Source organism: Trachurus trachurus (assembly GCF_905171665.1).
Source record: "Trachurus trachurus genome assembly, chromosome: 13".
In the NCBI taxonomy this organism is placed as follows: Eukaryota; Metazoa; Chordata; class Actinopteri; order Carangiformes; family Carangidae; genus Trachurus; species Trachurus trachurus.
Window position 1 is genome coordinate 28,396,897 of NC_139892.1, and position 12,669 is coordinate 28,409,565.

At 45.3% G+C, this 12,669-nt stretch overlaps 1 protein-coding gene across 1 annotated transcript in view; it reads right to left on the reverse strand.

Moving 5' to 3' along the window:
- Window positions 1-12,669, reverse strand: part of robo1 (roundabout, axon guidance receptor, homolog 1) — a gene marked incomplete at its 5' end in the record, with an annotated part of 220,431 nt that overhangs the window by 27,013 nt on the left and 180,749 nt on the right. The window contains 6 exons of the mRNA XM_083984904.1: window positions 351-556; window positions 2,190-2,361; window positions 2,570-2,694; window positions 7,975-8,102; window positions 8,297-8,435; window positions 9,687-9,807. Coding sequence (XP_083841030.1) covers window positions 351-556; window positions 2,190-2,361; window positions 2,570-2,694; window positions 7,975-8,102; window positions 8,297-8,435; window positions 9,687-9,807 — 891 coding nt within the window. The remainder of the gene's footprint in view (window positions 1-350; window positions 557-2,189; window positions 2,362-2,569; window positions 2,695-7,974; window positions 8,103-8,296; window positions 8,436-9,686; window positions 9,808-12,669) is intronic.

The following is a 12,669-nucleotide window of genomic DNA, read 5'->3' on the forward strand; positions in this document are numbered from 1 at the left end:
ATTTCAAACCCGCGACAACTGACTGACAGCCCGCGGAGGGCTGGTTGCTGGCAGGGAACACACGCTTTATTTACCAACCAGCAGGGGTTTGCCCAGCACATTATAGATGTGATATGTACAACTTGAAGCTTATTTTAATAGCTTTAGACATTAAAGGCGGCCAAACATCTTGATAAAATACATTATAATTCTGTATAAAAAAAAAAACATGCAAGGTGTGTTCATAGGTTCATAGCTAAATTACAAATTAACTCCAAAGGTCACAGACAGACTGGGTGCTGTTTATGTTTACTTCACTTGATGTTAAAAAGGCGTTGGAGTATGTTTGTACCTGTGTCCAGGTGTCCTACCTTTGCATAGCGTATCTGCAGCGCACCGGTGTCCAGCTGTTTGACCCTGGAATCATGAGTGGACACCAATACACCATCCTTCCTCCAGAGGATGGTAGGGGTGGGGTTACCCGTTGCCACACAGTTGAGGACCACTGTACCGTCCACAGCCACCGTCTGATTGGTCGGGCCCTGCCGGATAACCGGTGGTGGGCGGTCGGACACGACTGCGGATGGAGGAGGAAGGAGAATGAGTAATTATGTGGAGGGATGGAAGGGGCAGAACTGTGAAGGTGTTCACGTGGTGTAACGGGGACCGAAAGAACAGAGGATTCAGACAATTACATCCAGCTTGTGTGAGAAAACACAAAAAAGGCAGAGAGTAGTGCGAATCTGACAAACAGCATGTAGCAATGTAAGCATGCGAAAACTGCAAGGGTAGTGGGAGAGGAATTAAATCCAATTGTAAGAACTGGAAGCAATTTTCTAATCATTCAGCAGCAGGAGTCAAACTCAGCCAAATAAAAGCAGCATAATTAAAATGAAACAGGCTCAGATACTTCAGTCCTCTCGCTGCAGCTCTACCAGATGCCTGGCACTAAGCATATGAACGCTCGTGGCCAACAAGCCCGCGGCCCATCCCCCCAGCCATAAAACGCAAAACAAGGGAGAAAACGCTTAAAAAACATCTAGCCAGAACCGACAATGTTATTAGCATGAGGACGTTTAAACTCCTCCTCCCCGCCTCACAGCCTGTGAACCCTGGCTGTTCAACCAGCAGACACAAACAACAAACAAAGGCATGGAGAGAAAGCCTGTAATTGACAGACAGAGAGGCAGAGGAAACAGGGGGAAGAGGAGGCAAAGGAAGAAGATGTTTTTCATTTTTATTTTGTCTCTACTGAGTGTGATTCATCATGTTCCTGCTATAGGCTGTCGGCCTCCCCCTGATTATTATTATTATTCATAGCACTATTGATGACCATTGCTGTCATCTTCACTGATTTACAAGCAGGTTACATTCAGTGAGGAGCAATCAAATTAATACCAAACACAGTGTAAAGGCAACAGATAATGATGTATGTATGTGTGCACGGATCCTCAGAGCCATGCTGTGGTGCAATCTCTGGGCTGCTTTGTCTTTGCTTTTGTGCCGGGGATGGTGCAATTACTAAAACACTGTCAGCATGACCTGTAATTACCAGATCTGCCTGCGGAGAAGTTGTGGCCTCAGAGCGGCCTGCTCACTTTAATAACTGTTATTATTATCCGGAGTGCACGACAGAATGAGAAAGAGAAGAGGAGAGAGACGGAGCATACCGTTGTAGGTTTGAATTGAGTAAGGACATTTGGTAAATGAAGGGATGAATCTAGGTGTGTCATAGACAAAATAATAGCTGCCAGGATTTCTGTGGGAATGGTGGAAATGAAACCAAGGTTAGTCCACCAGGCTGACAGGGATTCGCTAGCGGAGTAATTAGAGGACCCAATCCAGACCTCACCACACAGCCACAGTCTTCCAACGGTAGACAGCAGCAAGCCAGCCATGGAATACCAAAGGAGACATTAGCCAGTGTGAAGCCGATGAAGCCAAATACTGAGCCATGGTCTGGGTGCACAGGCACCAGAGAGTCTCTACCTCTGACAGGAACACACTGAACAGGCCAGACCAAACCTCACAAGCCTCAATTCGGATATTAATACGCTCTACAGTAGGACCACAGAATTTCAGATGAACGGATTTATCCTCATGAGCCAAAGATGATCTGAAATACCAATATTCATCCACTCAGTGTCCCTCTAATTCTCTCCCAGGCTTTTGCTGTGCGCAGAGACTGTGTTTAAAGTGAGGTTTCTTACCATCAGTGACCTCTAGCAAAGCCTTGGTGATGACACTGCCAGCAATGTTGAGGGCCTGGCAGCTGTAGTAGCCCACGTCTGAGCGTTCGGCATCAGTGATGGTCAGGTCCCCAGTCTGGGATACAGAAAATCGGCTGGAGGGTTGAGGAGGCTGGTAGGAGAAGAGCAGGTTCTGTGGGGGAGAAAAACAGATCCCATATAGTCAGAGTTTTATAAGGCAAGACTGGAGTACACACGCAAACATCTGTCTTTGCCATCTCATGTAACTATGCCTTCAAAATAGCTCTTTTCAAAGCGCTGAATGAGCAGGCTTGAATGTTTTCCAATTTGACAGGGATCATTTTGAAATGAAAGCCTTTATTATAGTTTATTTTGTTTACCTGACTGCCTTCCCGCTGCCAGAAAATGGCTGGCTGTGGGTTTCCAGTGGCTTCGCACTGGAAGGTGACGGTTCTGCCAACGCCAACCACCTGGTTCCTCGGCCTCACCACAAATGCCGGGGGCACTGGAGGACAGTCATGACAATGGTTAGCCATTGAATAGACAAACACACCCAAGTATATTATTATAGTTGTCACAATGTTACAGTTACAAGTGGTCTAGGTTATTTGAATGAAAGAAAATACATTTGACTGCAGCTGATTGTATTCAGATCTAATCTTAAGGTTATAGGCTCTGTTTCAAAACTTTGCATGGTGTGTGCACAGGAGATTAAAACAGTGCGCTGATCAAATTCAAAATGCAGGCATATTATAGATGTAATGAATAGAAAAAACAAGGGTTACTCCCATGCCCCCTTATTTGCATGGGCAAGGGCATACACCATTAAAATTTACATGGAAATGGGGAATAAATTTGAGCCATCTGTCCACGCTGACACCCTCCAACTGCACAGACCTCAACCGGTATGTAGTATCTATGCATCTTAATGACAAATTCCATCTCAGGCTAAGTGTGGTGGCATAACCCAATGTCACCCATTCATTTCTGCAGCAGACACAAGATCTTGGTGGTCTAATAGGCCATCTATGATCTCCATATGTGAGGAGACACACCCTAAATGTCGCTGGCAAGTGGCAGGACAGTTTACATGTTCATTTCGGAAAGACTGTGGATATGTCCTCAAATATATTAAATCTCCTAACATTTTAATCCATTTATATGAGGGCTGTGTTGTACGTGAAGAAAAGCAATCTGAAAGCTGTCATTTGAAATACAGACATAATTTGTCCATGAATAAGATGGGGTGTTGGGTAATGCACAAAAGGGGGAAAATAATAGAATGAAATGATGCGGCTTTACCTTGGAGGCCCAAGCTGAGCATATTTTTTACCCATTAATGTCCTTTTGTCACTGTTGCCCATGACAACAGAAACATGAGTGCTGATTGGAGGGTGGAGAGGTGATAGGAGGAGGATGAAGGGGGGTTGTGACAGCTTCCTGTCTCTGTCAGGGCGGTGAATAGGTGACGGGTGACATTTCAACTTACCAGACACGACTAAAAAGGGAACAAAAACACAACAACAAAAAACCCAAAGATGAATAACTAAATAATAAACAGCATGACAGAGTACAGAGATAAGGGAAATAACAATGTGATGTCCATGAAGCACAAACAATAATGTGTTTATTATTCAGTGAATAAAGGACATGTCATATTTCACCCTCGACTCAACACCTTGGGGACCACATGATGCTCACAACAAAGAGTAATTACCATGACTCTTTAAGAATACATTAAAAATGCACATATACAAGAGAATTAACTGAAAAAGATCTGAATCAACAAAAACAAAAAAATGACAAAAATGGCAAACAGACAATATCATGAAACACACACAACAGATGTTTTATGCTGAGCGCCATCATGCTTTGTTTACTTTCCCGCTCTCCCTCTGTTTACTTTCTCTTTCTCTCTCCAGGTGTTGTGTGAAGGTGAACATCTCTGCACCATTAATGAAGTTTAGAGCACCCTGAGGAGCCGCTAGATCGCCGTCCCCCACAAGCGCAGCCTTGCAAATGTACACCCAGTCCATAAAAGCACAAGGTGAATGTTAACTGTCACTCTTTGACCATAAATCTCCCCCAGCCAATCACTCACCTTATCTAATCTGTCTGCTCCAACGGCTCCCTCGGAAACATAAACGCTGTCAGTCAGAGTAATGACCCAACCCTCCCTCCTCCCCCTGCCCATCGCTGGCCTTTAAAATGCAGATAAGACTTACATCAAACAACCCCAGAAGAAGACGCTCACCGCTACCCATGTGTGAGAGGCACTAGATGCACACAATCGTGAGAATGTGCACACCCACAAATACACAACCCACCCTCCTACAACACCTACACACATGCATTCATGTGTGTCTAAGCCTTTAATTAGGTAACCCTACCTCTCCCATGCTGCTGTGATCACAGTTGTGGACCTGGAGGGAGAGGTGAGCCTTAAATCTGACCGGGCTACTTTGTTGTGGGCTTTCTGCTGGCTTACCGCGCAACAGGGAGTCTCTATCAATAAGCTGATCAGAGCGGCTGAGTAAAACACACATGAGGCGTTGTGGCCTCCAGCCCAATAGGAGGCAGGCTATGTACCAAAGACCACAGCAGAGATGTTAATGGGGGATTTGAGCAGTGCTGCTGTTCAGCCTGCCTTACATCAACACTAGACCAGGACTGCATGCGGAGGATTTGGCATGATTAATAGTGACTCCCATTGGGAGGAGTGCAGCGTGCTTTAAATATTCTGACCCACTCTGATGTTTTGTAAACTGTACACCAGCCGAGATGCGTTCCTCACAACATTGTGTTACAGCCTGACTCAAAGCAGCAGCTTTTTTCTATATGGCGCCCTAACAGGTTTTGGTATTTATCATCAGTGTAACAGCACACACACGCACTGCTGACAAGAAAGTTCCTCTCATTCACTCTTTTGGCACCAGTTCCAAATCTCCTTCCAGACCCTTTACATGGGTTATTAGCAACGCTGCTCTGGGGACTCACATTGCATTCAAGATCTTTCTACACATAAATCACTGCATGTGGCAAACTTAAGCAGCTGAGAAAAAACAAAACAAAAAACACAACAGACTGACTTTTTTGAATTCTGTCCAAAATTGTCTAAATCTATACATCCCTATGGTGGAAATCTACCAAATTCCTGTGTAAACATTATCTTACTGTACCAGACCCCAGATCAACATGCTTTTGTCTGACTCTTGAGCTTTTAAAAATACACATACACACATGTACTCGTGCCTAAAGTCGACACAAAACCCATCTCACAACTCTCATGTGGCTTAGATTAATGATTTTACGATGAAACTCTAAATACGCCGGGTGACTTTCCAATTATGCCTTTCCTCCATCAATCAATGAAATATTGAACTTGACATATTTATAAGTCCAAAGGAGGTGTAGCAGACTGACGGACACGCGTGTAAGACAATAATTCATTGATTAAGTTAGTAACAAGACCAGAGCACATTGAAAGAAAAATAGCCCAGGGCGCCCACTCCCACAATGCTGACATTGTTCACTGACAGTCTCGCCACGGAAGTTGTGAAAATCGCCCTCTGTCCACACAGAGTTGGATTATTCTCACAAATGGTCCAGCTCTTACAAGGGGTCTGCTTTGAAAGACAATATCTTCAATTCTGTGTGTCTTGCTATAACGTTTCTAATGTTATTTACACACAGTATACTGCTATGATAAGCAAATTGCATAATGACACCGCAGGGAATGGCTTCTATATTTAAATTTTTCTTTTTTAAACATCCAATTTTAATTTTGTTAGTGTTATCGTCCATTTACACATCAGAGCAGATTTAGCAGAAAAACTTGAGTTCAAAGAATATTTACATTAATTCCACTCTGCCCTATTTTACCCATTCTGTGGTGTAGCTCCCTCTGCCAGAAGTTCACCACCGAAATGATTTTATTCAGCAGCTCAGTAATTCTTAAGCAGTAGCTCAGCGCTCGCACTATTCTCCAACTCCTGATGTAGAGCGACAGCAGCGCCCACTAAACCCACAGACTAAACTCTTGCCCCCCACATTACTGTTGTGTTCACTACGACAGCGACATCTCACTACCTATACATTGCTTCTGCTAGTTTGGCCTGTTTAGACCTACAATTACCAGTCTTTCTTTTCCTTTCCTGTGCCCGCATCTGTAATTAGAAGCATGTCATTTCCGGGCGTGGGACTGTGGCCTGCTTGTCTCTAATTAACTGGACTATTCAGTGCCCACAGCGTCCCTGGCCTCCTCATTCATGTCCTGGTCTGGATGAAGCTCAGGCATCTGAGGAGTAGATGGAAATGGTTCTTCTAGGAACTTTGAAAACTTAGAGGTTCAGGCATCAGTTGGATTTAATTGTGACAGTTGGATCCTTTGATTTATGCTACACAACTGTCAGGTAGAAAGACCTGATTTTACACCCTGAGAGTGCATCTTGCATTTGTCCTTTAAATCTGTGGCGGAGATTCTTCTTTGCTTAAATGTAATCAATTTAAGTGCCTCTACTTCACTTTTCACGCCTGTCTAATTCTCATAACATGGGGAGGGGGGGTTGAAAGGCATAATGTATGAAAAGAGGGTCAGTGCCTTGATTCTCGGCCGACAGGGAATTGCCCTGAGGTTAAGACATTTTATTTCCACTGAGGACAAGGGAGGTTTAAGCTTTTCAAATATGATTCTAAGCCAGGAAAACAGCTTATTGAACCAGCGCATCAATGCTGTTCCCTTTCATTAACTAAGCTTTCATCAGGGAGGGGGAGAGAGTGAAGAAAAGGCAATAAGAGAAGTAGATATATTGATGGGTGTATTGGCAGGTGCGCCCTAATCTTGCTCCTCCGATCTGAGTATTGCTGTCTTGAGGAGAAAATCAAGAAATAATTGCAGGGTAGCCATGTGAAGATGAAGTATCTGTGTTTGCAGGTGGGGGGTTGGCAGACGAATAGAATTGCCTTGTCTCCTTATGTATCTGCTACACTGACTCCTGTGAGTGACATTAATATGACTGACCTCACCGCAGAAACCCCTCTACCGCTCTATCTCCTTCACCACAGTCGCCCGTAGCCCCAATTCCCAGCCCGTTCTGCATCAGTGGCGAGCCGCCACCAAGACCAACACATTCACCGTCCTTCCATCCAATCCCACCATCCATCGCTGCCAGCCTCCTCCCACCTTTTTCTTGCTTCTTCCCTCACCCGACTCCCAACATTCCCATTAGTTTGCCGTTAAATAGCCCCAGTGTTCTTGTGACTCTCAGGAGGGTTTCGGGGGTGATCCCAGCCCCCCAGTTCCTCTGAATGGCTCCTTTCTGAATGTTCACGCTCTGTGACCGGCTGCTTTATATTCCAACTGTGTTAATAAGACGTCCAATGGAGAGGGCCACAGGAGACACAGAGATATTTCATAGGTTCACAAATGGTGCTGAATGTCTTAAAATGTGAAGGAAGACAGGCCTCCGGAGAAATGCCACTTGTATAGGGCAAATGAAATCGATTGTTGTTGAGATCCCATGTGTGCAGCTCTACAGCTGTTATAGATTTTTGCCTTTCTTTTTATTAGAAATCAATCAGCTAATTGAGAGAGAATAGTTGAAAGTGATGACCATGTAGCACTAAAGCTGAAGGCTATTATTGCAATGTGGCTGGACGAAATTGCATTGGAATCAAGCTGCACAATAAACCAAAATGGAAATTAATTTATAATGGCCGTCCATGGTGCTGTAAATGAAATACTTTTGGTAACTGCACAGCCTGAACAGTGTGTATTCTGTCTTACCGTGGACGGTGAGCGTTGCCGATGCCTCCGCCTTGCCCACCAGGTTCTCTGCCACGCAGGTGTAGGAGCCTACATCAGCTGAGGTCAGACGACGGATCTTGAGGGTGTGGTCCTCACGAATTTCGTATCTGGATTGAAACGTAAATGCGTTCATGTTGTCATAATAAAACTTCACACAAAAACTGTAAAGGCAGACTCATTCAATGCACCAAGCATCAGCTGACGACACGCACAAAAGCGAGCAGCGGATCAAACAAAGACCAGCAGAGGCTGAGGGAGGGAAGTATTGTGTGATGAAAGTCGACCAACTGGTGAGTCATACCTTGCTTTGGGCAGGTCACCATCGTCTTTCCTCCAGCGTACGGTGGGAACTGGGTCACCGCGGGCCTCACACCTGAACTCTACACTTTGGTCCACTAACACCACCTGGCTGCTAGGGCGACGCACAAAACTAGGACGTTCTGCAAAGATGAGAGCAGCACAAAAGTTACAAGTTACACATCATAAGGCAGTGAATAATGATACTGGAAAAAAACAAAAACTGGCAGCTTTGAATCCTTTTAAAAGTTTGTGCAAGACTTTAAAGCACAGTTTGAAATTAGATTGGGAAACTGAATAAAACCCAGTGGAAAATGACATCTTGGAGGGAGGCTTAAATTAAATAATTGAATTTAATGTGTGAAATCAGATTAATGAAATCAAATTGTATACTGCGACATGGCATGACAACGCAACATTCCAATTTATGATTAACAACACACATACGACAAAAATAGAGGCTGAACTATAGAGGGTAGTCAGTACACTTTAGTCATAAGACAAAAGTCATTCCAGGAAACATTAACTACTCTGTGGTACAGTATCTGGCTTTAATTACACATGACACAACATTAAACAAATTGAAGACAGGGCGCTGGACAAGTCCCGGACACACAGTCTAACCCCTTTTGTCATCTTGTTAACCACAGCGACCTAAAGTCCAGCTCCGACTCTAGTATCTGGTCATCAAATCCCGGCGGTACAGGGTCACCGCAGCATCTCCAATGTTTATTTTCTAGATTTTCTACGGCTTAAAAAAATCATAGCTTTTAGTTGCTCTGAAAACATTCCTTCGGTCTCAGGCCCCCAAAAAAACTAACCAAGGTGGTTTATGATTAACCAGAGTTTCTTGGTTGCGATACTCACTCATGTGGACAAACACAAAAGCTACGGGCTGGCCTCATTTCAGCCCCTGGCAGAATTATTTCAGTACGATTATTTATCTTTGTGAAACTCCCATTGTTGTTGCTCCCTCTGACAGATTATGAGGTCTCTGAGGAGACGAGGTGGCGGAAGTGAAAGAGCCGGGGATAAAAATCAGGAGTCTGGACATGCTCTGTGTCCGCTCGAGGACACAGGAGAGTATCGGGGTCATAGGTCATTCATGATGAAATAGAGGGCAGCTGGTGGTGAGGAGAGAAGCTGCCGGGGTCAGTGTGGGATTCGCCAGCAAGGTGTGAGATTGGAGGTCATTGCACACTGTATCTGATAAAGGTCAGCGACACCATTTACTTCACTGGGAGACTGAGATTCACAGCTTAACATCTGGATCCTGTTTCTTGCTGCAGAGAAACAGAGTGTGTGTGCACGTGTTGTTGTATGTGGACAGAAAACAAAATAGACAACAGACCGAAGCACTCTAATAGAGAGGAAGAAAAAAAAAGATTAATTACCAAGTACTGTGAGTTCAGCTATTTCACTTTCCCGCTCTCCAACCATGTTTGTGCCGACACACACATACTTCCCGGCATCACTCTTCCGGGCATTTGTGATCATCAGCTTCCCCCCACGCATCTGCAGGAATAGAAGAAGAGGAGGTGAAAGGTTAGACAAGGAGAGGGAAAAACAGCAATATTAGAATCAGAGGGACACTCGGGGGCCTGTGGTTTGACACACAGAGAAAAAAGAAAACAGCATAGCTCAAACATTAGAAAACATTTCCTGATTGCTCAAAACAGTGTCTGTGAGCATTTATTCACTAAACGGCCATAACAACACAATGATAAAATGCACTCACGCATTATTGGGGATATTATTTCATTGGGGTTTTGCTCTGATCTTACAGGGACAGAGTTTTGTGCTGTTCCCTCTCAGACTCCACTTGAAGTCTAAATCACTATCAGTGGACCTCCTCCTCCTCCTCCTCCTCCTCCTCCTCCTCCTCCTCCTCCTCCTCCTCCTCCTCCTCCTCGGAGTAAGCTGAGCCAAAGAACACTTTCCCAATCCAACACAACCACAAGTCCCAGAGGGAACACCTGAGGCACCGCAGGACCGCAAGCAGTCGCCTCAAAGAGCATGAGGATACTTTTGTCTATTATTGTCTGAGGAATGTTTTAAAGAATAGCTTTCTTAATTTCTTTCTGTGTGTGCATACAGCTACAGGTGACAGCAAGTTAACGTACACTCAAGCACCTATGAACAGCGCACACACCCAGCAGTGAATGTGTGTTTGTCCAGGTGAATGTCATGTCTGTTATTTCCCAGGGCTTTGATTACAGGCTAGAGGAGACACTTTGTTCTCAGGCAGTCAGAGAGGCAGCTCAGGCCCCTCAGCCCTTCTCCCAGCTGACAACCATGCCAGTCATGGCAAACACAGACAATAGCATGGTGGACCAGTGATCTCTGTTGCCTTGATGGGGCTTAAGGTTTTAAATGCACACATCACCCCGCAAGACCAGGACCACCACCTGCAAGCGCGTAATGGATACTGTCATTAAAGAGCCACTGACGGGGAACTTGACACACGGTATTGCAGAAAAAAAAACCCTGCTTTCCCTGTGACTACAATGTTACACGCAAGCCCTCCTACGTCTGTATTCACATGCAAGCTGCACATCACAGCACTCCCAAGTTTTCACCACTGGCACATGACGGAAAACCTTCACAGCGTTAATGGATTTTTTTTTTTTTAATAAAGCAGCCAAGGGAAGTCTAAAAAGGACAACCCATGCGACTGGACACATTTTTCTGGTTCAGAGGCATTCCTCAAGTCCTCAGCCTTGTTTAATATTCATGGTAAAAAAGGCAGGAGGCAAGAGGGAAGTGAAGGGGCTGTGAACGCCGGCTTATTTTAGGGTACCCCGTGGTGCTGGAGGGGTTTGAAGTATCATTATGTTACTGTTTGTTTGAGGAAAGGCTTAACAGCTAAAACACTGTGACACTCACAAAGGCCCAAGGTCAGGGCAGACTGTGCAGCAGAGAAAGAAGGGAGGGGGGGGTGGGGTTGGGGCACACTGTTGGTACCACAGGGCTTTGACATGAGGATCCACTTAAGGGCCTGTCCACTCTATCCATATTCTTACCTCTGTCTGTGGCAGTTTCCCATTCTCCACAGGCATATTTGGAGTGCCGGAGCAGCAGGGACTCTGAGAGCAGGCTGAAGTAAATGGATGCAGAGACCGTCCTCTTTCTCTCTGCATGCATATCCTCCCCACACAACACAGCGCAGCACACAGGGCCGCTGAAAGCCCCCACAATCTGACCATTATCCCTGCATTACAGGGAGATGGCTCTATCCTGTTGCCTTTTGTCTCATGTCATTTGGCAATGCTGATAATGCAAAAGCCCCTATTCAGCATGCACTCGGTTGGTATTCACACAGCAGTTCATTTTCCAGGCTGATAATTAGCCACAACTATTGCACAAAAGGAGGAGGACAATGTGCAGCATTTTGGCCATTTATAATGCTGCCGACAGATTCTTGCTCCAAAGACAGACAATGGTCTGGGCTTAAATCCTGGCATCTTTCCTGTTTGTCTGTTTATTTATCCTTTCCTCGTTGTTCCCGAAAGACTTGTTTGACAAAGTTGAGAGGAATGTGGCCAGCTGCTCCAAGTGGCACAGCGGCATTACAGGGGTAATAGACCTGCCTCACTTTTTTTTACGGCTCAGTGGGAAACTTTTCACAAACGCCCCACATGAAGTCATGAATATATATGCGAAGTGGCACACAGCATGTCATTGGTGTTTACACACGGCTGACTGGAGCAGATAGAAAAACAGGAGGGTTTCCTCTGATGCGTCCGTCTCTGAAGTTCGCCCCCTCGCCTTTATGCTGCAGCCAGCAACGCCAAGCCGACCCATCCCAGCGAAATGCAGCGCCGGGAGAAAATCCCCACTGCAGGTGGTTCGGGACCTCGCTCTGATCACCAGTGATCACCAAGGAGACTGCACGTTCCAGCATGTTGCATGGTGGAAGGAATTGACTGAAGCAAACACAACAATGCAGGCTGCATGAGGGGGCCCTTTGAGGAGCTCAGCTGTTCATCACATTATAAAGATTCCTCCCTCTGCTTCCCTCTCTGTAGTCATGCATTCACTGTACCATAAACAAATTCTTCACATTGCCCCATGATCGGCCTATTTCTAATACAACTTGATCTGTTAACATGGGTGTCCACAGGACAACGTCCAGACTCCCATCTGTCACCACAGCTGATTACACATACATAGATGGTCATACGTGACGTCTAGCTCCACTTGAGAAAAAAAAGTGGTCATTTGGGAACAGTCAGTTTGTGAGGTTTTGTGCTTGACAGGAAGTTTACAGTGAGAAACACCAGCTGTTAAATCCACCAGTGCCTGTTTTCAGTTTCCAACACTGCTGCAGGCAACGAGGACACAACTCTGAGTCATTTAGCCTGTGTTACAGCAGCA